General features: G+C 40.5%; 1 protein-coding gene across 6 annotated transcripts in view; it reads right to left on the bottom strand.

The window, feature by feature from the left end:
• tenm4 (teneurin transmembrane protein 4) overlaps positions 1–26,591 on the bottom strand; it is a 117,330-nt gene that overhangs the window by 48,413 nt on the left and 42,326 nt on the right. For 4 of the 6 annotated variants that reach the window (XM_053320621.1, XM_053320620.1, XM_053320619.1 and 1 more), the window contains 9 exons: positions 23,690–23,818; positions 21,272–21,486; positions 19,904–20,114; positions 14,345–14,446; positions 13,479–13,673; positions 11,787–11,987; positions 8,066–8,251; positions 1,886–2,032; positions 843–1,059 (listed from right to left, as the gene is read on the bottom strand). In XM_053320621.1, coding sequence (XP_053176596.1) covers positions 843–1,059; positions 1,886–2,032; positions 8,066–8,251; positions 11,787–11,987; positions 13,479–13,673; positions 14,345–14,446; positions 19,904–20,114; positions 21,272–21,486; positions 23,690–23,818 — 1,603 coding nt within the window. Of the gene's footprint in view, positions 1–842; positions 1,060–1,885; positions 2,033–5,731; positions 5,759–8,065; positions 8,252–11,786; positions 11,988–13,478; positions 13,674–14,344; positions 14,447–19,903; positions 20,115–21,271; positions 21,487–23,647; positions 23,819–26,591 lie in introns of all 6 variants that reach the window. The other 2 variants (XM_053320617.1, XM_053320616.1) reach the window with 2 other exon arrangements.

A 26,591-nucleotide genomic window follows, 5' to 3' on the forward strand; every position in this document is an offset into this window, starting at 1 on the left:
ACACAGACTCACAAGCGATTAAAGATGAAAAGAGAAGGAGACAAAGAAAAAGAGAAGCAGGGGAATCTTATGGGACTTTAACAGCCATCCTGTCTGTTATGAAAGCATCTCAGATTCCATGGCTGTGGTGTCGTGAGCTCTGCCTCTGGGAGTGGGCCTCAGATGGATTACAGTAAAAGTAATCACAATACATGAATATGAGATGCCTTTTGTGCCAGGGAATGCTCCTTGCTTCTTGCCACATTCTATGTTTGTCCATCATCATCTGTCCATCATCCTTCTAGCTACACACGCCACCAATCCCTGCTCATTTCAGCCAGCATTGCTTACTGCTGCCTCCCTTTGTCACACAGACACTTTGGTCTGGCTTAAAAGAAACACAGCTTACATTTGCTTCGTTCTGTCAGTGCAATAATGAAAGCACGGTAATTGCACTGGCTTACATTAATAATTAAAGGCATCGATTGATTTGTGCTTGCACCTGAAATGTTACTTTAAAATAGTGATGTTGGCTATAATGCAAATGCAAACTGGGTAACTGTTAAATCGAATGGAAAGGAGCAGAGCCACACATCTGTGTGTACAATCAAAGTCAACTATCCTGAGAGGCTGAATGAAAAAGTGAAACATTAAATCCTGCAATTACTACTTCAGCTGAATCAATGGCACAAGTACAAACTCACAAGAATTAATGAATAAAAGACAAATGATGATGCAGCGAAACGAGAATTCAATTTAATATTGATGTCAGAAATCCCTTCGCAGGAGAATAATAGCTTTCGCCTGGCTACATAGTGTCGCTCTGGGTGGTGTCTGGTGGGAGTAATGCACAAGTCACTCACTTGCCATCGAAGGGGTTGGCTCCAGGGATGATGTGGGTGCTGTCTCTACCCACCAGGAAACGCACACGGTCATAGAAAGTCTGCAGGTTGCTCTGTGTAGAGGACATCTGTGTCTCCTGGATGATGTCCAGTGGGTCCGGGGAGCCCACACACAGAGAGGTGGTGTGACAGGTCGCCTGGAGACAGCAGTCTGGATCCATGCAGTCCACCAGGCCATCTGACAAGGTCAAACAAGTCACCCACATACTCCTTTTATTAAACAACAGCGTGTACACACACCTGGTAAAAGAAACTATGCATATATATTTTAGTCACTGAGGCATTATTTGATCTTGAGCCATGTCATGTACATCCAGCCGTGGAAAACGTCTAGCTTCGCTCGTGGTTTCCTATCTGTTATTTAGATGAAATAATAAAGACAGAAAGAGGTGCTGTGCAATGCACTTTACTTTACTGAAGTGGGTCATTGGTCTCCCTACCCTTTGCTTTCATGGGTCTATCTGGCCAGATGGGTGATAAAAATAAACCATGCTGTCAGTCAAATCCCCAGCAGCACCCCATCTTTGCCACTGAGAGCATTGTGGTCCCTGCACAGTGATGGGGAGACAAACAGCTCCTGCATAAATGAAGGATGCTGATGGTTAGCTTAAGCCCAGAATGAGGTCTGGAAGAAAGAAAGTCACGCCTCACACCTGGCCTCAGGAGTGGTTCAGCCCCCTGGCTAGCTCTGTGTGTGTGCCTGGCTCTGCTTGGGGCTAGTTAGAGGGAAGAGCAGAGACTTCCTCCTGGGGCCAGCACATACTCAGGGCCTCAGGCCACCTACTTTTAATAAAAACCTGTTGTCCAGGTAACTGACTGGAAACCATTCCTTTTACACATCTGCATAAGTAGATGGAGGAAGTCTACACAACTATGTTTGGCAAGCACAAAGCACATATATTCTTAGGCAGTTAATTCTATAGTCAAATTGTGTCTAGTTAAGAGTCCCTATTGATGCTTGGCCAGTGTCAGAAGGCATTGCTGTGTGTTGTTTGTGATTTTACCTCCATCGTTGTCCTTGACATCACTGCAGGCAGTTTCCATAGAGGTGTCACAGCCAGTGCCCCTCCAGCCCAGCTGGCACACACAGTACCAGCCATTGTTACCCAGAGTGCACCTACCATTTCCATTACACAAACCAGGACAGCCCTCTGTGTAACAAAAATGGACAAGGACAGAGGTCGGCACAGAATAATAAATATAGCAGGTTTAATGGGTAATAAAAGATTTAAAAAAGACTTTATATTTTTTCTGTGAACAAACACCAACAATAAAACACTGACAGCAATGTGGTGCTGTTGATGACAATGGTTGGTTGCTAACGTTTCTCTGGTAGCAATAGACTATAGTCATTTTAAGATTTTAAATGGGTGAGGGCAGCTATAATGACCCTCAGTTGAAGTTGATTAATTTGATACACCTTTTGTGAAGCTTCTAATATCCCTTTGCAGTAAAATCTGATAACAGGGATCTTCTAAATCAATATTAACTCATTACTACGGTAGATTGGCCTCCTGTATCTATGCTACTACAGCTGAGTAATGAGAACAGTGTTGTATATGCTGACATTCCTGCACATAATTAGATCCCTTTTTGTTATGATTTTCGAATGTGACCATCATTATGATAACAGCATTATTGTTACTGTCATCTACACAGAAAAAAGGTCTATACCATTATGTGTTCCCTTTTTTGATAAATTGTCTCCAGGCTCTTTTTAGCAATCAATAAGATTATCCCTTCAGGGAGAGTGTGTGTTCTGTCATTAAGAGAAGCCGAATGCAAAATAAAATAGTAGGAAGTGGATAAGGCTGGACTCAATAGCATTAAGCAGTGGAGGGCTTTGCTCGCACTAACAGTGTTCCTGGGCATGTGACCCAAGGGGAGCAAAAAGCAGGCTGGAGCAGAACGACAGGTGAAACATTTCTCTGTTACTTTCTGGATAGGTCTTCACAAGGGCATAGATCAGAGGATTATCTCGGCCATTTTTTCCAGGGCAGTTTGGCATTTATCTGGCACTTTACGATTCGTATCCCCGTGCTGAGGCAGAGGCTGACGGTAACATCTCAAGATATCAAACGTGCACGTCTGTCACAGTTTGTGTTGTTAGCAAGGTGCCTTGATAGAGAGCATGCTAAGCTGACCCATTTTATCAACTAAGGAGACTGGGGTGAACGTCTCTCTGCTCTTACATCAAACAGGGAGACTAAGAGTGGGAGAAAGAGAGACAAAGAAAGGAAGAGAGACCATGGCTGAAAGGCACAAAGGGGCGGAGATCAATTGAAGGTAGAAACAGTGATGTAAAAGAAACAGAGAGAAGTATTTAGGAAGATAAAAGATGGAAACAGCACCAAAAATAGATTGGTACTGTTGATTTCATAGTTGAATGATGGCATCAGTGGCATTTTGATGTTTACAATACTGGGCAAGGACCACAGACATGAGTCATGGTACACATATTACATATACATATAACTGCACATTCATGCCTTATAAATTGTAGTTTTGAGGATAACAGCATGATAGTAATAATAATAATAAATACTTTTTCACAAATAAACCTTCTTTGATTATGTTTGTCTAACATAGAAAGCCATTATATAATATAGATAGATAAATATGGTATTGATCATAAGGTAAGTTTAAGGGCCCCATCTTGCGGTCGGCGCACAGTGGATGGCGCGTGTGGCGCAGTTGTCATTTTCTGGCCCTGCGCCCACGTTGTCTAAATAGCAAATGCACTTGCACTTGTCTGTGCGTCTATGGGCGTGTTGGTCTCAAAATGAGGTGTGGTCAGGCCCATTGGTGGTGCGATTGCGCTACTGACCAAAAAAAAAACAGGTCTAAAATCACTGGCGCATATGTCACTGTTATTTAAGGGGCGCATCATCAAGAGTCCAATATGCTCCTATATTGGCAGGTGCGCTGCACGCAGACACTGTGATTGTTACGCACACGGACACACAGCAGCACACAAACATGCAAAACATCACTAATAAAAGTACCACAATGTGAATTTGTATTATGATGTACTGTACATCAACATATTAAAAATACATGTCATATGAGTTAGTCATAATATTTATTGTGATTTAATTAATTGTAAAAAATGGAGAGTGCCACTGCGGACAGTCCTAACAACCTATGAAAGTCTGTAGCCTCTGAGATGCTACACAGAGCGCAGTGCCATTACACACAGCCACTCACTGTTTATTAAATCAGCTGATGACACCAGGCTGCTGTAGTATAACTACACACACCTCTACACTCATCAGACTGGTTAGTTATATCTCCATATTCTTTCTTTATATGAATTATTATGTGAGGTTAGCAGCTCATCAGCCAACTTTCCTTTCAGCAAAAGTAACTCATGTTATATTATTGAAACGCATTGCTGGTAAATGCGCTGTTATAATAGCAATCCGCCAATGTGGCAGCGCTCCTGGATATTAAAGGAAATGGGAGATGACACTCTGATTGGTTTACCACGTGTTACGCTCAAAACACGTCTATGATTAATGAGGGCACCACCCCTTTTAGACCATGCGCCTGGCACAGTGACCATTTTTCCGCCGTTTAAATAGAAAAAGTGGATTTGGACCCGCCCCAAAGGCACTTGCTCCACGCGCTTCACGCCATGCGCTATGGATCGTCAAAATGGGGCCCTAAGTGTTAACCCAGCACAGAATTCAGAAATCACGCTTATTTGTAAATATTTAATATTAAAATACAATAGAGCCTTGCTGACTGTCCTTTCAAGAATGAATCATAAAATGTAGCAATAATAATCAGGAATTGTGCTTTTTCTATTGCAGTCTTTACATATATAAATATATATAATTTACACTTCATCTACTATGGAAAAGGAACATGGGTTTCCATTCAACTGTGAAGGTAGATAAAAAAGGGGAAAAAACAGCACGTAGACCAATGAATAATGGGGATAAACTATTGGGGCATTTAAAATTCTAAGAAAATAACTAATCCCATCTTTATTTTCTTCTTGTTTTCCTGAAGAATGGGATTCACTGTTGAGGGCAATTGTCATTAGAAAATATTTTGCCTCCTAGATACATTTGGGCATTAGCCATCCTTTTATTGAGCAAATGGACAAAACAACTCCGGTTAGACCAGTGGAGACAGATGATTAGTAAGCTCTGAATGTTTATTACAAGGATAAATAAATATCCGCTCTCTGTTGGCACCAGTTCAACTTAATTGGCAGCCCTTTCAGAAAGGAGCCCCTGCTGAGCTCTGCCCAAGCCTGCCTCAAACAGCTCCAAACGTGAGGCTGCAAGTGTTCGAAGGAGTCCTCTGGCAGCAGCTCTCGTGCCAGGTGGTCTATTACCAAGGACACAGTGTGAGTGAGAGAGGGTGCTGGAGGCTGAAAAACAGGTTTGCTGCAAAGGATCCATCCACTGCTTGCCCTGCACCAACTAGACCATGAACTCTTTTAATTAGAGAGGATGCAGCCTCAGCACCTATCAGGCCCTGCTCACAGCTGTAAACTCATCCATAATGCATTGCACAGGTTATAAAGCCCCTTTCCCAACACCCTCCTATTGAGAGAGCAAGGCTGAACACCGACCAAATAATCAACATGTAAAGACAGCAGCACAACTTCACTCACCAGGTGCGAAAGTGCTAAATGGAGATTACTGTGTGACAATATGGCAAAAAGTTGATGGGAGGTGGGGGATCTTTAAAATGAGTTGTTTGGGGCAACAAGAAGTGCATTGTGTTTGCATATGTCAATGTAGGGGAAGCATGGTGTGTGTGCATGATTGGTTAATGCTGGCTGGAATTACAATGGAAGGAGGGCAAAATAGAAGGAAGGAGGAATGCCATACCTTTCACTACCTTATCCAGATAGTGAGCTTAGGAGATAAAAGACAGGACATATAAGGGAGGTTTGAACAGTGCCACTTCCATGACAAGACAGCAAGGCAAGGTGTTAGTTTACATTACAAAAGGTAAAGAAATAAAGAAAAAAAAAAGTGCAGTCATGAAGTAAAATCATGCAATACGAGCAACACAACAGATACAATCCAACACAGAGGGGGAGGGATGGAGACAGAAAAGGGGGGTGGGGTGGAATCGAGGAACACAGAGCAAGAGAGAGAGAAATCGAGAGCGTGAGAGAGGATAAAAAAGTGATATGTTCTGAAAGAACATTTCAATCTGTCCCCATTTATCAAATGCCAGGATCGACAGAATATCTCAGGGGAGTATTTCAAAAGTAACGTGATTGATGCACACATTACCACCCTTAAATCTCTCAAGCAATACCATACAGGAACTCAGGATGTGTAACAAAAAGCGATTTTAATCTTGAAACACCTTCATAGACAATGAGGTCACCAGAGGCTTCGGCGATGGCTGGGCCAAGTCAGACCTCCTGTGCTCTAAAGCGTGGCGCTCGGGGCCAACACAGACCTCTCAATAATGAAAATTGATTTAAATTGAGATCTTTGGCTTCTTAATGGATGACACTGAGGAATATTCTTGTCGAGGGAGTTGAGATCTCAATATGGCACTTATAAAAGACCCATCAATAATGTAAGGGCAGCATATAAAACATTCACAGACTGAATTGAGGCTCTGTACTAAGCCAGTTATGCTCCAAGATATGCATAAGAATACTGTTAGAAAAATGATCTTATCTGTTTGAATATGGAATACAGCTTTCACCTCTATGATGAGCATTCTCGATTTTGGTCCCAATGTCCCTATTGAGTCAAACGTGTGTAAGTTGCAAAGTCCTGTTCACTGAAATACCTTAACAGTGGGGGTAGAAATGGCTATTGTGTTTCCACTTCCTCTCTTACACTTGAGTGGTTCAGCCATAGACGCCACAGAACGACCAATACCTATATGAATGCATCACATTTTATATGACTGCCTTATATTTTGTTTCAAAATCTAGAAACTAATAGCTATAGCTTTCAAGTAAATGTAGTGGAGTAAGAATAATTTAGCTTTAAAATACAGGAGCATTGTATCAAGACATCAATGGATTAGAAGCACCACTTTCTCAGAGTTATACTCAAGTAAAGTAGATGAGTGAATGCCGTTATTTTACACCAATGAAACCAAAGGAATAAAAGAGAAGGAAAGGGAAGAGATGAGAGGTAGACAATAGTATGCAACACATGAAGACAGTAGGAGACGTGCACTCTTGTAAAAACAGACATTACATAGAATGACCTCTGGATGGTTAAGAGACTTGACAGTCCTGATATCAAATATAATAATACTAATTTAAAAAACAAACAAACTTATTTTAATGAGGTCAAGTTACACTTCAAAAATAAAACAGCCAAACCTCAGACCATCTATCACCTCATAACTTAAGTATCCTCTTGCTGTCCTTAGCTGTCCCTTGACACTGTATTATAATACTGCATTCACTAGTCACTCAGCAAGGACCTCTAAATACAATATATTAAACATACATTTTCAATATAATGTGTTATGCACATTTAGCAAAGTTTAGTCAACTCCTTCTGTCTCTTAACTACTCTCTCTGTAAAGACAAAAATAAAAAGAGCCAATGTGATTAACCCATGAACCACTGCTGGCATAGTCTGCTAAAGGATTATGAAATCCACTAGAACACACACACAGAGTTTAATGACTTTACTCTCTGGCAACACCATGAAAACTCAATAAAAAAGTTATTTTTTCTTAAGGTTCAAGTGAGCCAAGGTCTTCAAGAAAGCTATTAACATTCAGTCAAGGTCTTGAAAACTTAACTTCAGCAAGCATTTACAGAAGAACTGTTAGTATAAACATAAAGCTAAACATGATGGCTGACCTGCTCACAATGACTCACATGTCAGCATTTGAAATTAATAGTAAATGTAAAGGGAGCAAAGAAAGAGATGAGGAAAAGGATGAGTAAAATGAAAGGACACCTTCGCACATTCCCACATTAAAATGCATGAAGGCAAGCCTCAGATCCTTAAGTAAACCTGTTCATGCTTTACCAAGTTGCACAAATTCAATTAAGCATGCTTTTCCCTCTCTTCTCCAACTGGACCCTTCCCCTCACACCCAGCACTTCATACATACGCAAGCAGACTGACAGCCCACGCCTTTGTTGGCCTCCCAAACACACAGGCGTACACAGGCATACCCACACATAGCCCCCCCACCCAAACCGAAACCTCTTCCGTTCTTACCAATAGTGCAGTGCTCTCCGTTCCAACCCGGACTGCATTCACACTTGCCGTCCCTGCAAGTGCCATGTTCGTTGCAGCGAGGGTGACACGCCCTCTGGTCACACCCAGTGCCCATCCAGCCATCGTCACAGCGGCAGGTGCCCGAGACACAAATGCCATGGCCACCACAGTCCGCTGCACAAATCTCTGTGGGAGACAGGGACATAGACACAGACAAAAAAGAAAGCAGACAGAAAGGGGAGGGGGGTGGAAGTAGGATGGAAAGGAGAGACAAGGCGGTGACGGGACAAGGCAACAAGGGTGAAGAAAAGACAAATCCAGGAGTTATTGTCAAGGAAAGGCGGCCACGCTCCACTACCTTGTCTGATGGCAGCTGAAAAGAAATTCCTGCACCTCATAAGGGTCAATCCTTTTTGACAATACAAATCTAATAAGTCCATTACAAAGAAAAGACATGGATTGTGGTGGCCTTAGCAGACTTATTCTTCTCCTTGCCTCTTCTTCTCTTTGTAAATTCAACTCTTTTCGCTACAAAAGAGGACAAAGAGGGAAGAAAATACACAGCTGGAACTACTTGTAGGAAAAAAACAATATCTGCATTATTCTTTTGATTAAACTGTATGTTTATTTCCTCTGTTGTACATAGATTGTTCATAGCAGCATCATAAGCTTTACTAGAGGTTACAGGCAGGAGGTAAGGCTGCACAGAAATGTTTCAAGCCGTAGGATGCCAATATATATTCCACCTAAGTGTAGTGTACCAGAAGAAAGAGTACTATATTGATGGAATGAAGGAGACTGAGAGACAGAACTACAGTGAAGCTTGGCTGGTGCTATTGTGTGGCAGCTGAAAGACCTCCCTGACAGGCTGTGATAGAGCCTGGGACATTACCCTCGTCTCATGAACTCGAGGGAGAGTATGACAAGACGAAGGCTCAAAGAAATTAAACACTGACAGATTACTTATGAATCTCATTGAAATGTTAACCTCTTTATTAACTATTCTGTTATAAAATAGGCTTAGCAGTATGGGCATTGAGGAACAATAGCCATGTATTCCTGTCTTATTAGCCAAGCCAATTCAAATATGACCACAGGGGACCAAACTGGAGGTAAAATCTTTTAATAAGTCAATTACTCCCTTTACAGTGTCTATTTTATCATTACTACAAATTAAGTGGTATTTTCAGCCACAAACCATAACATGACATTAGCAGCTCAAACCCCCCGTTTTTAATCTCTCATTACAATGTGGAACTGAGAATAGAGAAGAATAATAAATAAGAGGTGCTATGGAAAATAATAGCACGTCTTGAGAGATCTCAAATAGCACACGTGTAAATAAAAAAAAAAAAAAAAAAAAAAAAAAAAAAAGTTTATGCAAAACCCCAAACTGACCTCACCATTTCTTTTCTCATACATTTTTGAACATATCCTGGTCTGAGAAAACAGACTAAAACTGACTGTGAGACTGAACTGTTCACTTGGAACAAAGAAGAAACCTTTAACATGATAAAGATGCAATTACTGCCTGCAGGCAAACCCTCATTATCCGTGGCCAGAGGAGTCCACAGTGAGAAACACCCCCATCCCCACGATGGCCGTTACCATTTGCACTAAAGGACTGTGTAAACAAACCTTCCTCTGGGTGGGGAAATGGCAAAAATGGCATAAAAACACACATATTAAAGCACATAAAACCTCAGGCATTGTTTTATAGCTGGTAACAACATTACTACCAACTGTGCACACCCAGGTTGTACTGTGCCAAAGCCACATGAGAAAATGGTTTTGTGTCTGTAAAGTATTGGGGAGGAGAGATTAAAGAATGTTGAAAGATTTATTGAAAGCTTTCCATCTTTTTCTTCTCCCCGTCTGCAAGGTTATAGGCTGCTAGCTATACTACCCCACCACTAAGCTTAGTGTTGTATTAGACCACAGAAAGCTCTACAATGAACGGGATAAAGGAGGATAAAGAGCCAACTCATCATCATTTACAGAGCTCTTTCTCTGTGAGGCAAACTCAGACTAACTGCCCATTTCCCTCAAAATCCCTGGGATTACCTAATAGGTCATTGTGTCTGCTTGGAATATAAAGGGATTCATGGATCCAAGTGACTGCTAGACTAAAATTCTCATTTCAGAAATATTTGGTAAGAATACAAATTATGTTGTCTAAATGAAAGCAGCCAAAGGCTGCAACTGTATCAGTCTCTGCAAAGCTGATGCACTGATTATCAACACATCAAAAGTCTGTTGAAATGGAGCAATCTGAAGCTTTAATCTGTCAGCAAATTACCATAAAACATAAATAGTGTCTCATATGAGCATTTATATGTTCGGAAAAATGTGAAATTCTTTAGCAGGCCTTACAGTAAAAAGAAAACCCTTTTTCTGAGTTTTGCATCTGCATGCAGTGAAAGTCAGTGATATTAATGCCTACATTTGACAGCCCTTTAACAATCCACCACTGAGTTCACAGAGGTTTTTCAGTAAAATTCTTCTTCAGTAAATGTGAGCAGTTTGCTGTCAGAGCTCAACCTAAATTGTGCAAAACTATTTTTCATCTTTAGAGCCTCAAGATGGTATATTCGAGCTGTAAAACTGTATCTTATGCTCAGCCTATTCTTGAATACCAAGGGAGAACATTCCCCATGGACAAAATGAACACAATGGGAACAATCCTCCATAGCAGAAACAACTATCATGAGCTGTGAGTCTTGCGCCAATGTGAAAGCCAGTATTAACTTGCATTAGATCATGCCTCTGACAGTATCTCTGATGTGCATGTTTTGCTCTTTTTTGTGGTTTCAAACTACCCATGTGGAGTTTAGACATGAAATCACTCGTAAAATAAATACATTTCGAGGAAAATCAAACAGTTTTATTGCAAGCTGCGAACCTCCAACTGATGATAAAAATTGTATGAATAATTGAAATTTTCTTGAGAGACATTTTCTTTTAACATAATCAGAAATGTTTACTTCTGTGAGGAGCCTAGCAATTACCAAAGTTGTAATGAATCAAGCAGTGAAATAAATTTCAGCAAAGATGGTATGAAACAGATGACAGAGGTGTCAAGGTTATCACATGTTGCTGTTTATTGTAAACTGAGGTATTAAACTAATGTCACACATATTGAATGCCAGGAAGTGTCACTAGAGACTATAAATTATTCACTGACTGTGGTGACTATTTGTGAGTAGTTAAAGATTGATAAGATCACATAACTGAGACATGTATAACTACAAATTACAAGGTACATATAAGTTGTGACTGAGGGTACAAAGCTGTGTAAAACTGTGAAACCTGCACCTGCTGTCTTATTATATTGTATTATGTTTCCTTTCATACTCACTTAATTTATGTGTAAATAAATAGTTTAAATGCTGTTTTCACTGTACTGAAAACAAAATCTTATTGTTTACAGCTTTCAAAAGCCAATATTAGTTGAACCCTAATACAGCAAAATATAAAATAGTGTATCACTATCTTGGGATGCTTAGATTGAGATTCAAACTACTACGACCTGTTTAGTCACTCTGGGATGCCATTGGGTAGCTAAAATAACAAAAACAACCTCTCAATAATAATATATCCCATCAAATATTTTCTGGGAATGCAATGACTTGACACTATTTGGTAATCAGAGCTCAAACAGCATGGACCGGTGGAAAAGGAATTCTGCCAATGTTTACTCTCATCTGAGGGAAACACTCACCTGTAGAGCAGTCATGGCCCGTCCAGTTGGGATCACAGCTGCAGGTTCCGGCGTCTGCCAGGAACGCGCCATGTCCAGAGCACTGGTCCATGCAGGAGGCCCTGGGGCTCTCGCATCCTGGCCCGCCCCACCCCACAAAGCAGTGGCACTCTCCCTGGACACACACCCCTCGGCCTGAGCATGTAGGGTCCAGGCAGTCCACTAAAAAGGGTTCCAAAGAGACAATGTCAGACACACTGGTAACATGCTGTTTTCCCCTTTCAAAGGCAACCTAGCATCTCTATTTGAGCCTGAGTAGCATGACAACTGCAGAGGGCTGCAGCTCAGCACATGTACAATGAATGTACAAAGTGAACACAAAAATTATGTGAGAAGGCCCACTTTCTTTAAAACCATAGACAAGGTTTACAAACAAGCGAACTAATTAAGTGGCTCTTTACACACTGGGGCTTATGGCACCAACCCACTGGTACTGCCCACGCTCCTGCTGGCACTTTCCCATCATGTCATAATGAAAATTCCTCCCAAAGAGGCAAGGTGCTTTAATAGGAGCATGTTTCTAAAAAAAAATTAAAGCCATGATGATAAGAAGTTCAAAGCTGCATAAACCAAAACCCACATTAGCAGAATGTAAAAGGAAAGACGGGGTAAAGCAAGGAAAAGCCTGGGGCAACAGCCGGACTTCCTAGGCGAGAGAGCATACTCAAACCTAGATTACAGACCGTTTGAAGATCACTGTGACTGAGGAAGCTTTGCACCGGCTTTCCCCTGCTGCATATTTTTTTGTTCCTAACAAAACTGTATCACTTCAATTAGTATGAAAGTATAAAATTAAAACTGTTTCTGTAGCATCTCTTCCCTTGACATGTTGTTAAATGGGTGTTCAGTTTGTAAGGGACAATGATACCTTTCTTTCTACTAGACAAAACCTACATGGGACACACAGATGGCAAATGGGCGCCAGGCAGGAGCCACTGAGAGCGGCAGGCCGCGCCATGGCAGCTCCCCTTTACCATGACATAAATGAGCATAAAGGCCGTTATAGTAAGACAAACAGGATCTCTCGCCTCTTAGCAGATGGTTTGGGCACAAGGCACAAAGATCAGAGGCTAACTGACAAGAAAGTCTCTCCTGGCAATTAATCATCATGCCTGAAGGTTGCACTGAAGAAAGGTAAAAATGTTAAAGGGCCCTTGTCCACATTCGCCTCCATTTCTTATGGCTAGCACTCCACCCAAAATAGAATGGGAACCTATGGATGTCACGAACCCCCATTTATCAAACTCAGGGGGTCCATTTTTCATCTTGAAATGAGAGCCTTCAAGAGCTGACATACACAATGGCACCCTCAATCTTATCTGGTCAAGCCTCATCCGGCATCATGAATGTGGAGCTCCAAACAGATTAAAATCAGACTCTGTGTTTTAATTTCAGACAATAAATGGACTGTTGAGTAACACAATGTATTTTTTCAATGATTTATATAGTATACGTCACCTAGGTTGTGGGGTTAAGGGTTATGGCTACAACGCTTTTCATAGTTGATCTCCATACCAACGTAAAGCCATTCCCACAATGAGTATACTTTTAAAATGCAAAGCACTAACTTACTAAGATGGTGGTTATAGCAGCAACATAACATAGGATTTTATACGGTTACAATGCATTACCACAACTTAATAAAACAATCACCTTCTTCACAGTTTTCTCCTTTGTAGCCTGGATTGCAGATACATGTTCCCACGATACAAGTTCCATGGCTACTGCATGTGATGTCGATGCACTGGTTGGTGGGAATGTCACACTCGGAGCCCTTCCAGCCGCTGTGACACATGCAGCGACCTTTAAGGTATTGACCATTCCCACTGCATAGCACTGGACAGGAAGCTTTGAAAAGAGCAGACAGCATACATCCATTTGAATGGACCCCTCCAACCATAGCTTCAAAGAATAGTGTGTTTGGTAAAGCCTCGAAGTGACAATGAGGCTCTGACCAAAACATTAAAAGGTTTCTACAATAAGTCACACAAACTACTGAAATGTGGCATACAGTGAAACAATCGAAAAATTGAATAGTTTCAGGCAGTATTGAAAATAAAGAGTGAAATAACAAGTGGCACATATGGTGCTGATCACCACATGCATAACAGATGGCAGTATGTACAAAGATGTAAACAAAACAAACTGCTATCATTTTAACATATTGCCTAAACTTAGTTGTTTGTTATTTTAATTTAGTGAAAAAAAATCCTTAGTTTGAAGGAAAGGCTCAATACCAGCAATATAAGCGAAAATATGCCTCCTCTGTACTGTTATTTAAAGGTTCCTCTGTATGTAACACACTATTCCATCAGGAGAGATAAAGGTAAAAATGAATGATCTGGAGTACTACTGCTTAATTAAATAAGAATGATCTGAAGTTCAATTTAATGTAATTGCATCAAAAGTGCTTAGTTCTGGTTACACCATAAATGTAATTTCATCAGAACCCTATATATGACAGTATGTATGTGAATGATGAGATCAATAAAGAAATAATGACCAAGGGAGTGACTCACCTCGCCCACAGTCAGGTCCTTTGAATCCCAAAAAGCAGCGGCATGTTCCAGCCACACAGTCACCGTTCCCAAAGCAGTTACTGGGACAGTCATCAATAGAGTCTGAAAAAGAGCAATCAAGAGCGTTTCTGAGTAATGTGGTCTGAAAAACAATATTCTTCCCACTCGCTTTCTCTGTGTTGATTATTATCCCTATGCTAATGACAGTGATGAGCACAGGCTCCGATCTTATCCACCTTTCTATTCCAGTGCAAAACATTTTTGAGAGTTAATGTTTAAACCAAATGAGAGAATTTGCTAAAAGAGTAAACAAGTTCTGATGTGGGCAAATGCATTTTCATAAGTATTTGATAAGTGACACGCATCATTTGAGAAAACCAATTTGACGCTTTTATGGCCCACTGCAACTGGGTGATTCAAAGTGTCAGCAACACTGGAACCTGTATTTCCAAACTGCCAGGGGTAAGGTTATCATATTTTCTTCTATGGTCTGATTTTCAGAAACAAAGAGTAGGCCAGACAGACTACTTTGTTACGCTGCTTTAACTTAGGGCTGGGCAATTAATCGAAAAATAATCCAAACCGACATTTAGAAACTCTAATCGACTTAATCTTGCTCATGTCAATTAATTGTGGTGTTCACTGTTGCCATGACAGTGAAGGTTGCATATATTTAAGGAATTTGAAAACTTGTCTTCAGTGATCATTTTAACCCAAACCATGATCTTTACATAGTTCTAATCAAGTAAACGAGACATTAACCACAGCGTCACACCTTAAAACATCATTATTTCACTCCCTAAAGATACTCACACCCTAAAATATTACAAAATATAGTGTGAAGGCAGTGTAAAATACAAACCTAAAGAAACTGTGATAATACAAAATTGTTCATCAAGGGTGGAGATAATCGTTCATTAATCGTAATCGAGATTAAAAGTTCAATTAATTGTGATTTAGATTTTTGCCATAATCGCCCAGCCCTACTTTGACCATCCATCACTATGCTACAACTCTCTCTTTTTGGTTTGACCTCTTGTTTGTGTACATTGAAATTAAGATATATGATGCTCAACTTCCATCTGCCTCAGACTAAGCCAGTGATTGCTCTTGTACAGTAGTTCAATATGTTATTTTTTTATACTATCTACTGGGTCAACTTGATCTGTTTAAAAAATAAAACTAAGTAAATTAAATTCAAATTTCTCTTGGATATGCAAGAGCTTTCTTCACCAAATCTAAATCTAGCTGGGCTCAAATTAAACAGTTGTATGGTTTTGCCACAGATCCCAATAAAACCTTTTGATCCACAAAATGTCTGCACAGTCACAGTTAATAGGTGCCTCACTATATACACAGAACAGCTATTACAACAAGATTAGGTCAAAACCAAGTATATGGCTGGACCGTGTATGGTCAATATGCATAATTTTGCCCAAATTGCTACAGGGAGAGTCAGTGCTAGTGTCTACAATATTAATTCATGGGTATTAAATGTTCATCTGCAGTTTTCTGCAGTGGCCCCAGCAATATTTTCTAATAAAGTGTACTGAAGTAGCACACAAACACCATAAACACACCTGTCACCTGCCTGCAGCTACAGTCGCTTTATACAATCAATCAATCAAATCTTATTTATATAGCACCTTTCATATGGACTAGCGTAGCTCAAAGTACTTTACAGTTATTTGATTGACAAGCTGATAATAAGACAGAAGAAATGACAAAATTAAAAAAGAGAGAACAATAACAACAATAATAATAGTACATTTTAAAGGAATAAAACAAAGAACAATTTAAAGACAAAACTGGAGACCAGACATATACAGTCTAATAGCTACACACAGCACGGCATGGCTATGCTAATGAAGCTAGCCATGTTAACTAGGTGCTAGCTGCGGTATAGGCTGGTAAAATTGATCTGTCGTATCTCTTTGTGTCTGCAGGTCCTGTCAATGTCGGAGCCTCCTTGAGACGCTTCAGCTGGAAAATGTGTGTTTTTTAAACTTATTTTAGGACTGTGCTCAGGGGAAAACTCTAACACTGGGTAGGCCGACCAATCACTCCACAAGTCAGTCAGTCAGTCAGTGATTCATTCAGGGTTACAGGGCTAGCCAAAAAGCTGTAAGACACAATGGTATACTGTCTTTTATCACACTATTGATAAATGAGAAGCCTGTGAGACAAAAGCAAAAAAAATGCTTGCAAATTAATTTAGAGTTTTGGTGTTTAGTGTCAGCAGTATAACATTAAAATTACATTTTGAATACAGGTCATCGCTGATGTAGAAATGATCAGACACCTGACATATTGATGACATATTGAAATGATTTAGCTCTGATGACATATTGAAATGGTAGAAACATGTTTCCTAAAGTATCTGCTTAAAAGCCATTACAGCGCTGGCTTCAGACCTCCCTTTATATTTCAAGTTCCTATACCTTTTTAGTCAGTCTTTCCCCATGTTGTCATGTCATGCTATTGTAGAGAGAAACACATAGATTTTCAATATATGTTGTGCTAAATTCATATTTAGGTATTGTATGTACTACACACAATGTAATTACTAGTAACTTGACTCTACAGCTTATTGTGCAGCTATATTACTGTATCTTTATTTGTTATCTAGAAAAACTGAGGGTATTTTTTGATGCAATCAGTAGAGCATGCACAACACTCTCCATCATCTCTTCTATTAATCCCTCTCACTAAATCAAACAAATTCCCAAAATAATTATTTTTACAACCTTGTTTTTATTAGGGATAAGAGGGATCACTGATCTCTGAGGTACTCAACAGCAGCAGAATTCTGAAACATGGCACTCACTGAATTAAGCCTGAAATGATGCTGAAAAATATTCAGTCTTGTCCATTGCCTTCAGGCAGCAGAAGCTGTAAGGCAAAACTTACTGAACAAAGAATCTCTTGTGCTTCACAAAGGGCTAGAAATGTGAGCCATGGATTCAGCTTCCCTTTACTCTGGAGAGTCAATCATCACTGAGGATGCAATGCAAGACAGAGAGAAAAGACAAAGAGAGAGAGAGGGAGAAAGAGATCGAGGCAGACCAGAGATACAGTGAAAGGGGAGAGGGGTAGGCAGCGAGCAGAGAAACGTTGCTGATGTTCTCTGCTGTGCTGCAGGCTTGCCTTTGCCATGTTGGGTTAGTGAAGGAATGCAAGGGAGACTATCCTCAGGCATGGTAGAGGCAAATCATCTTTTTTGGGGGGGTTTGATGGATTCCAGCAAGAACATCTAACTACAGTAGGTTACCTGGGCTTTTTTTTTTTTGGTTAAAGCTAGGGAAGCCAGCAGTGTGTGTGGGTGGGGTGGTGGGTAAGGGATAGGAAAATGAGGAGTGGTATGTGTGCATTCTTGCCATACAAAATTTCTCCCAGAAGTGCAATTATGCAGGAAAGATTCCTTGCTTGAATGTTGCAGCTCATGTAGGAACAAAAGCAGCTACAGCTAAGCAGGGTTGTAGTTTATTGTTCATCCAGCACTAAAGGCAGGTTTTCAACTCTGATAATCTTATCTTCTTAATCTTATTCTGCTACTTTGGTGAATAACAAATTGTCAAATCAAACATGCTTAATTGACTAATAATGAACTTCAGTCTCCCATTCTGAATGCATACACGATTTAGTAAACTCCGCACTTCTCATGTCTATTGCCTGCTTCCTCTGAGAGCAGGGAAGGGAGGCCATGAATATCTCTTAGCCACACACTCGACATAGGCCAACGCATAAATCATGGATTCAAGCAGAGCTTCATTGAAATTCATTACCCTTCATATCTGGGGAGCTAACTATTGTGTGAATCTCTCCAGTCGGTGAGGACAGAGTACCGTGCAGTAGGCAGGTTTAATCAGCGCCTTTCCATGCTCTCAGAGGATGCTCAGCACCTTTGAATGATGGGTGGCTGTGTACAAAGGCAGCCTCTGCTACAGACTAAGACAGGATAGAGAGTAAGACATTGGTGCTGGGTCTTTGCTTCCTTTTGAATTGCTCCTCTGCATAGGAGGCCGTGCCTGGGTTGAAGCATGTCTGGCACCAGGCAGCAGGGACAAATGGCTTCATGCTCCAGAGGGCTGTGATACAAAACATTCAGTAGGACACATTTCACATTGCCATGGAGCCACAGCCAAGTAATGAGGAGCAGCCCAGATTAAAGACAGGGGCACTCCATCCCCGCAGATGCATTATGGCATAGCTATGTGCACCTTCCATATAATACATGTGACGAGCACAAGATGCCTCCCTGTTAGCAAAATAAGACATTTTTTCTTCCAACAATGTCAGAAACACTAAAATAATTTTACTGTGGGTGTCTTATAAACAACACTGGGTGTGTCTCTCAGTGTGCCCGTTCAGGATATTGTTCACATATATTTCTATACCTGGGCAGCTCTATTTGAAGGTCAACTCCATTCCTCCACGGCTCAATACAATTCATGCAGTTGGTGAGATTCAATTTCTGCTGAAGGGCACTTAACCGGTGACCCATTTTACAAAGGGCCCCTCTGCCTCCCTCTGCCTCCCTCTGAGCTCCTGTGTGCAGATCAGCTCCGATACAAATGAACAGAGACACAATTCTAGCTCTGACAAACTCTGCCCCACCCCATCCTATCCCCATACCTATCCATTGCACAGCCTATCTAGTTGTGTTTTCTCTGTTGCAAACCACAGGGGGCCTCCATGCACACACTGTCAAGAAGAAATAAGCAAAAGTAAACATGCTGGCCTGACTCCCCCTCCTTGTGTCATATCATATATTAAGTATTGAATTACAGCTGTTATTGGGACAGCAGGGGGGCATAGTGCATCTCTTGCCTGTCTCCACTTGATGTTACATTGGTGTTGAGGACAGCCCCTCATCGATCTGCTGCCTGGCACAGCCCCTGTCACAGATGGACTCTGGCCCAGGAGCTTTTAATTAAAGAGCATGTGAGAACAGCTCCCAGCTGCCATCCCTGTGAAAGTCGACACCTCGGGCCCTCTCACACCTTGCTTGATACAGCAGTGCTAATCAAAGGCACTTTAGGGAGAACAAAGAGGAGCGTACAAAACAAAATCACCTCAACAAAGAAGGACTTATGTCTGAAACACAGCAGTGCGCCACACTGAGTTATAGGAGAGTCAGAGGAGAGAAATATCTTTCCTACTTTGATATATGGAAAATAGATGGAAATTGGAGCAAATCGTGATCAAAAATGGCACTAGCAGGAGGGTACAATCATACTCTGAATTGTATGCAAATGGCTCCCAGAAGCTGGACTCCTGATTCGCTCAGAAGACACTCAGGCTAATGAGGATATTATGATCCCTCAATGCCCTACTCAGGGGCATGGCAGGATAGCACTGATGTCCTGATTTTTGTAATATTCAACTTCACCTTGATTAACCTGCACTTTCTTTGGCTATTGAAATCTGCCAAAAGCTGTCTCTGACTAACAGCCCAAGTCTGGGCTGTTTGCTGTGGAGTGCTAGTGGTTGGTATTATAGGGATTATATGGATTGCTATTACAGGTTTCAGCAGCAGGTCATGCTCAGGGTGCTCACCTATGGTGGTGGTGAAGAAGGAGACAGTTTCAGCTTCTTTTCCGTCATTGTAGATAGCCAGGTGCCAAATGCCTGAGTCCATGTACTGGATAAAGCCTGTATCATGTGTGGTGATGGGTACCAGGCTCCGCTGCATAGCCACAGCTCCCTCCAGACCATGGATGTCCTGGGCCAGGAGCCGCCGCCCATCCAAAAGCTCTACAAAGTCAAACTGCAGACAGACACACGGAAAGTGAAAAAGACTGATGGATGAACCGCAGACATGCCATTAGAGTGACATATGAGACTTGAGTGCTTTCAGCCCCTTTGGTCTGCATGAATAACATCCTTCCAGAGGAGTTTGAGTAAGTCTTGGATCGGCTGTGATAATTTCATAGTCGGCATATCTTATATGAAAGCCTTGTTTAAAACTATTAAAGTGAAAAAGTGACGCTGGGAGAAAAAAATGAAAAGTTAGTGTTTACCAAATAACATCTGCAACGACTTGCTTCATATCAGTAGTGATTCAATGAATACCAATGAGACAGCATTTTATTTTCATCTACATAAGGAAGGGAATCTCGACTCATCTGCCACTCTATGTGTAATCAGTCACAGCTCGAAAACTCCACTCCAGATTATTTTCTTTGAAGTAAAAATAGAGGAAAGAGAGGAACATGATCTTTTGAGTGAAAAATAAATCACAGTGGACATTAATGCAAACAAAAATCATGCTGTGAACAATTTGTTGAACCACACTTACATTTACAGAGGAAATCTAAAGTCTGTGAACCAAGCAGTCACATATGATTAATAACATGATATATCTGATTCTGTGCTGCACATAGATGGGAAATTAGTGCAAAGAAAAATGTTTCTTTCTTGGCCCCTGAGCCCTGTGTCTTTGTGAGATTCACTGATGATATTGGACGCAAAAGACATTTGCCATAAATCCTTTCTGTAACAAAGCAAGTGATTCATAATACAATAGAAAGATTTATGAATTGGTTTGTATTCATGACACGCTCCTACATGGTTAGATAGATTTTTTAAAACAATATCCCAATTTATATTCTGTGGCAGAGGAAAAATGGAAAAAGAAGCTGAAGCCTTAGACTATGCAGACATGATTGTAAATTGTTTCATTTAACATTTTCTATTGTCTGTGGCAAAATGTAAAAACAAAACATTGGTAACACTGATGCTATATTGTTACAGAAAACACTGTAATATGTCAACTTAAAGATATATTTATACTCTATTCTGCTTTATACAACTAATAAGCCCAAAACATACAATAGATATGTAGTACAGTGTAATAATAAAATAAGTAGCATTACAGATAGTAACTAAATTATAGTGTGTCAGTGACATTCAAATATTTCCCACCTGTGTGTGTGATGGAGGTAGGCCTCTTCTTCCATAGATTCCCACTAAGGCATCTTTGCTCAGGGACACATTAAACTTCAGGTACATGGGATGATCAATGAAGACCTGGGACCTCCAGAAGATACCAGGAGGAATTTGCTGAGCGACCTTGCGCCCCACGTCAATCTCTCCCATATCTATATAGCTGTCATCTGGGAACAAGCTGTCCAATTTGCCTGCATTGCACACAAAGTAAATCGGTCAAAGAGATCACACCATTAATCCAGCGTGTGGAGGGCAAAGGGAGTCAGTCTGCTGAAGCTTGATAGTCTGACCATATCATAGATATTCAATCACATCCCTGACAGCTAGAGAAAAAATATAATGAATGACCCCTCTGACCACTGCCAGAAATTCCAGTTCCAATTCCAGTGGAGAAAAGAGAGTGCAAAAGTAAAAATATGGTGACAGAGCAGCAGTCTGCTCCTTGAACAAAATTCTAGTCATACAAAATGTTGTTGATTTGCACTGTGATAGGAAAATAAACTAAAAAATCTAGTTTAAAATGAAATGATGAAATATGTTTCAACACCAGAGAGTCTCGAGTATTTCAAAGCATTCTATCATTACACCTGGGATCATATGCAAATCGTATTGATGTTGCTGGGTCTAAAAGAATGTTTTTGTTGTTGTTTTGTTTTTAAAAGATTACAATTTTAATACATTTCATAAAGATTGTTCATTAAAAGTAAATAGTGATGGACATATGGTGTGAAAATGGTGCAAAAATAATTTGAAAAAATACAATGGCTTGAGTACTGTGATAAAATACAGTTATAGTTGAAGTAAAAGTAATAAAGTGAAAATTGTAATTATAGTAGAGAGGGATCTCTTCTGCCTGTACAAGCACATCGACTGCCAAAAACTGTCCATATGCTCGATAATACACCTTATATTGGACTCGGTGGAAATGGTAACATCTGTTTGCCCATGTAGAGGAGCTCATTTCGGTAGCCACATCTACTAAAGCAGACGTCCATACAAACTACCCTCAGGACTCGGTGGCAGACACGGCTTTAGGTTACACGTGGCATGGCAGATGGCAGTCTTCTCAAAAGTCCATCAGTGGCACTGGGTTTTATCAGAGTAGACACGTCACACTCCCCGTCTCCCAGATCTTGGGTTTACATAATGTTACAATACACAGGAACATTTTCCTCGTGTTGGTGTGTATGTGTGTATTTATGAAGGGCATTAATGGTGTACTCATCAGGCTGTTTAAATAAATCATAAGCCGAGACCAGTGATAATGGGCCTCATGGTTAAATAAATGAGTGTTGTTCTTTTTCTAACTTCGCTCGGTGTTTCACTATGGGAATCGCTTCAGGCATGACCACTACAGAAGCTCCAATGACAACACATCTGTCTATGACAGGTCAACCATCCCAGTCCGGTCATTCTCACTTTCTTCCCGTGAGAAAAAGCTCCCTCAGCACAGCCAGCAGTCAGTTATCGGCTAACACCGCCAAGCGTGATACTTTTCACAGTGAAGTGAATTTGAAAGAGGGAACAAAAGTGAATTTCAGCATTGAGCACATCTGCTTTAATAAAAAAAAAAGATAGCTCATCATTATTACTGGTGACAGCACTGCAGATTGAGACTTATTTAGAAAAGTATGCGTATTGATTTCCTATCTGCAACAGCTGCCATGTAGGGTATATGCTTAGCCGTAGTCATGCTTGTTGTTAGCTAAACAAACTTTCTGCTGTCTTTTAAATGGAAAAAAAAACCTCCTGGATTCATCTATATGGTAATGACCCCATCTCCTACCTATTGTAGTCTGCCAGTGGCAAATCACATTGTTAAATCTTGGCCCATTTGTTCGTGAATGGAACAGAGCAAACTTTCCTCGAGTCAAGCAGTTGGTACCGTGGGGTGAGCACATGCTTTCTTTGGCTGCCAGGAAAGGCAGCCCAGGCTAGGAGATGAAAGGATCACATCCGTTCTGAGGGGAGAGAGTGGCTAATCCCCCTCCAGCCCCTGGATACTCAGTCCCTTAAGCTGTCCCATTTTCTCCCTCCAGGAACAAATAACACTTTCCCACTTACAACAACTTTCATAGGATTACAATGCAGATCCCTTTGCATACCATGGAGACGAGTGATCAAAATGTGAAACTGGACGACACAATAATTACAAACTTGCTTGAGCTCCAAAATGTCATCTGTGAACTTTAAGATTTGAGAAACTTTTCTTTTGTGCGGTGTTGTTCTTTTCTGATGTGGCATGCAACAGCCTACTACAATCAACTGAGAGTCACTCAAATCATACTGATTTTGTTTTTGTAGCATTGACTGATAATATCAATGACTATGTGTTATCTTTATAAAAATCACACTTACTGTCATCTTTTCCCCTGCGATCAGATATTTCCAAGCCTGTGTTGCCTAATGGTGGCAAGCTCAGGTCAGTAGGAAAAGGTAGGCCACTTGTATTGTCCTCTGACAGCTGGTACATCTGTCTCTGCATGGGTTGCAGGTGCCAGTTTAATCCAAAAAGATGCATGGCTGAAAGAAGAAACATAAAACAACCTCAGGATTTATTTATGTTAACCCCACTAGAAAATGCATTTCATCCCAGCAAAGGAATATACTCTGTAAATTGAATCCCAAGTTACCCCCAAAGTTTTAAAGGAACTATTGCTAGTGGATTGTTTGTTGATTATTTCCCAAAGGTGGCAGCTGTGAGATGGAGGAAAAGGAAGTAAATTCAAAGAATAAAGAACAATACATGGTTTAATGGTTAATGGCATTTTTTCGAAAGTGCTGAGCAGTAAGATCAGAAGATGAATGCAATCCTGACCCCACGGGACAACATCTGTCTTAACAGACCAACATTGACATGGACAATCCCCAATGCTCTGTCATTTTTCCAACCCCATTACCCCATCATTCCCCTACAAAACTAGGGGACAAAAGGAAAAAAAAAAACATCAGCAGGGAGACACCAGGAGTATTTCAATGTGAACGCAGTGGATGAAGCATGCTGATATTTTACAAGGTCGACAAAAGAAATGTCCTTTGGAACAATGGCAGTGAAGTGCAGGACAGAGGAGGAGGGGCTGACCATGACAGATCACCAATAAGAGAATGGACAAAACGAGCTTAGCAAGGCAAAAGCTTGCTTGGAAGTCGACAGTCAGCAGAAATGGCCCAGAAACTCGATATAGCTATTTTATTGGTTTGTTGGTTCTCTTAAGCTCCTTAAGTAAATAACCACGCAATTCAATTACAAAGAGTGAAATTATCTGACAGGTTTAAAAGACTGAAGCTGGAAGTAAGACCCATACAGTTCTTTTAATATTGTTTTCTTCAACTATGTTTTCATTTTCATCTTTAAGGGAAGAGAGAATGATTTTGTGTGTCATTACTTTTACAGACAGAAAAGAAAAAGGAGAAAAAAAGTTTGTTAGTGAGACTTATGGATCTAACGGTCTTTGTATGATACCACTGTCACACAAGAGGACATTAGGACAACTTATAACTCTGAGGTTTTCATACATTCCTTTATAGTTTTATCACATTTGTGGTTGATATTCTTTGGTTGAAAAGCATAATTGCTGCATACTTCAACTTGCAACAAGTGAAGAAAAACAACAATGTGTCTGCATTGCATGTTATCTTTTAACACAATACCAGAACATAACTGAAAACTTATTATTTTGATATGCTCTACATAATATATATAATAATATAATGTATAGTCAAAGAATTTGCAGCTGTCACTCCAAAAAAAAGAGTTTGGGCAAGTATCTATTACTATTAACTATTAAAGCAAGACTTTAAAACAGTTTCTAACACCCCACATACACAAAAAAGCAATTCTAGAGTTAAAATCAACTTCAGTTAACATGTTGATCATGACTAGAGTCAGCTCCCTTTAAAAATAAGCTCAAAATACACAGGGACTGCTCCTTCAGGGTGGCAGCAGACATGAAAAGTCCATTTACAAGATTTTAAGACAGTTTTAATTATTTAAGCACAACAAATTTTGATTAGGTGTCATCTTGTGTATTACATTATTTTTAGTATTATCATTACTGGAATATGATACACATTCCTGTTGAGCAGCTTATTTGCACAAATTAATAGTATTAATATGTTTAAAATGATAACTAGTCAGCAAACAAACAGAAGACCCTACATTGTTTCATTGAGCAGAAGGTGTGCAAAACGTCTTAACTTTAAAACCAGTGGTCAGCCCCCAAGAGAAAAAGGAGATTTACTTGCTCAGATTCAGCTATCAACTTCACATTGGCTAAAACAATCATATGAATGTGACAAGTGGCAGATCAAACCAAGCTATAGTGTCTGATGTGTGGTTCATGTGGGGTCGTTTACATAAACGCATCAGTGAACACAACTCTGCCTTGTTTCTCCATTTTGATCTCAACAGTGGATGAGCACACTAAAACAATACCTAATGTTTTTATGATGCACAGTAGATAAACAGTACAATATATTCAAGGAAATTTCAATATGGATTTGTGAATAAAGATAGGTAGCAAGAGAATGGCTAACACGGAAAACCAAATACAAACTTCCAAAAGATGATTGAAGTTCAGCTGCAAGACCAGCATCTGTTCTGTGTCCGTCCAGTGCCTGTGGAAATTACTGTGTCAGTGGAGGACAACCAGTGAAGAGACAGATGGCTTTGTTTGTCATTTTGTAAGCTACAGAAAAGACATTCCTTTTGATTTGTAGTTCTACATTGACTGGCGAAATGGAAAAAGAGTCTGTGTATGTTGCTGGCAGAACCATCGCAAAGTCACCAGGCAGGGTGTCGTTCCAAGTGTCCTAGTAATCACGTCTTTGTGAACCCCGTTCTTCATCCCATCCGTCCCTGAGGCCTCTAATGGAAAATGGTTGAAGAGTCCCCCCCCCTACTTCCCATCACCCAAAGATTTACTCCAGTGCCTTCTTGGTATCTATGATATGCAGAGCATTGGGCCTGAGCCAGCAAATAGCCTCCTGATTTTGTTTTGTTCACTTCTCAAACTTTGCAAACACTGTGCAATGACACTCAGAGGGCTGCTGCAATTGGCTGCAAAATGAAGACAGGTTGGAGGAATAACAAGGTACTTCTAATGAGATGGCCACTGGCAGAGACAAGCTGTGTCTGTGTTCCAGCGATGCCACTGACCTGTCAAGACTACTGTACTTCGTAGCATTGCCCATTTTGTCCTGAGCACATGTTGTGCCCTCTTTTCGCTTATCTCTTGGCAGGAAGTTGGGTCACACTATGTGCCAATTAGGGAACAAAGGTACTGTAGAAGAAGAC

The sequence above is a fragment of the Scomber japonicus genome, chromosome 6, assembly GCF_027409825.1.
Source record: "Scomber japonicus isolate fScoJap1 chromosome 6, fScoJap1.pri, whole genome shotgun sequence".
Taxonomy (NCBI): Eukaryota; Metazoa; Chordata; class Actinopteri; order Scombriformes; family Scombridae; genus Scomber; species Scomber japonicus.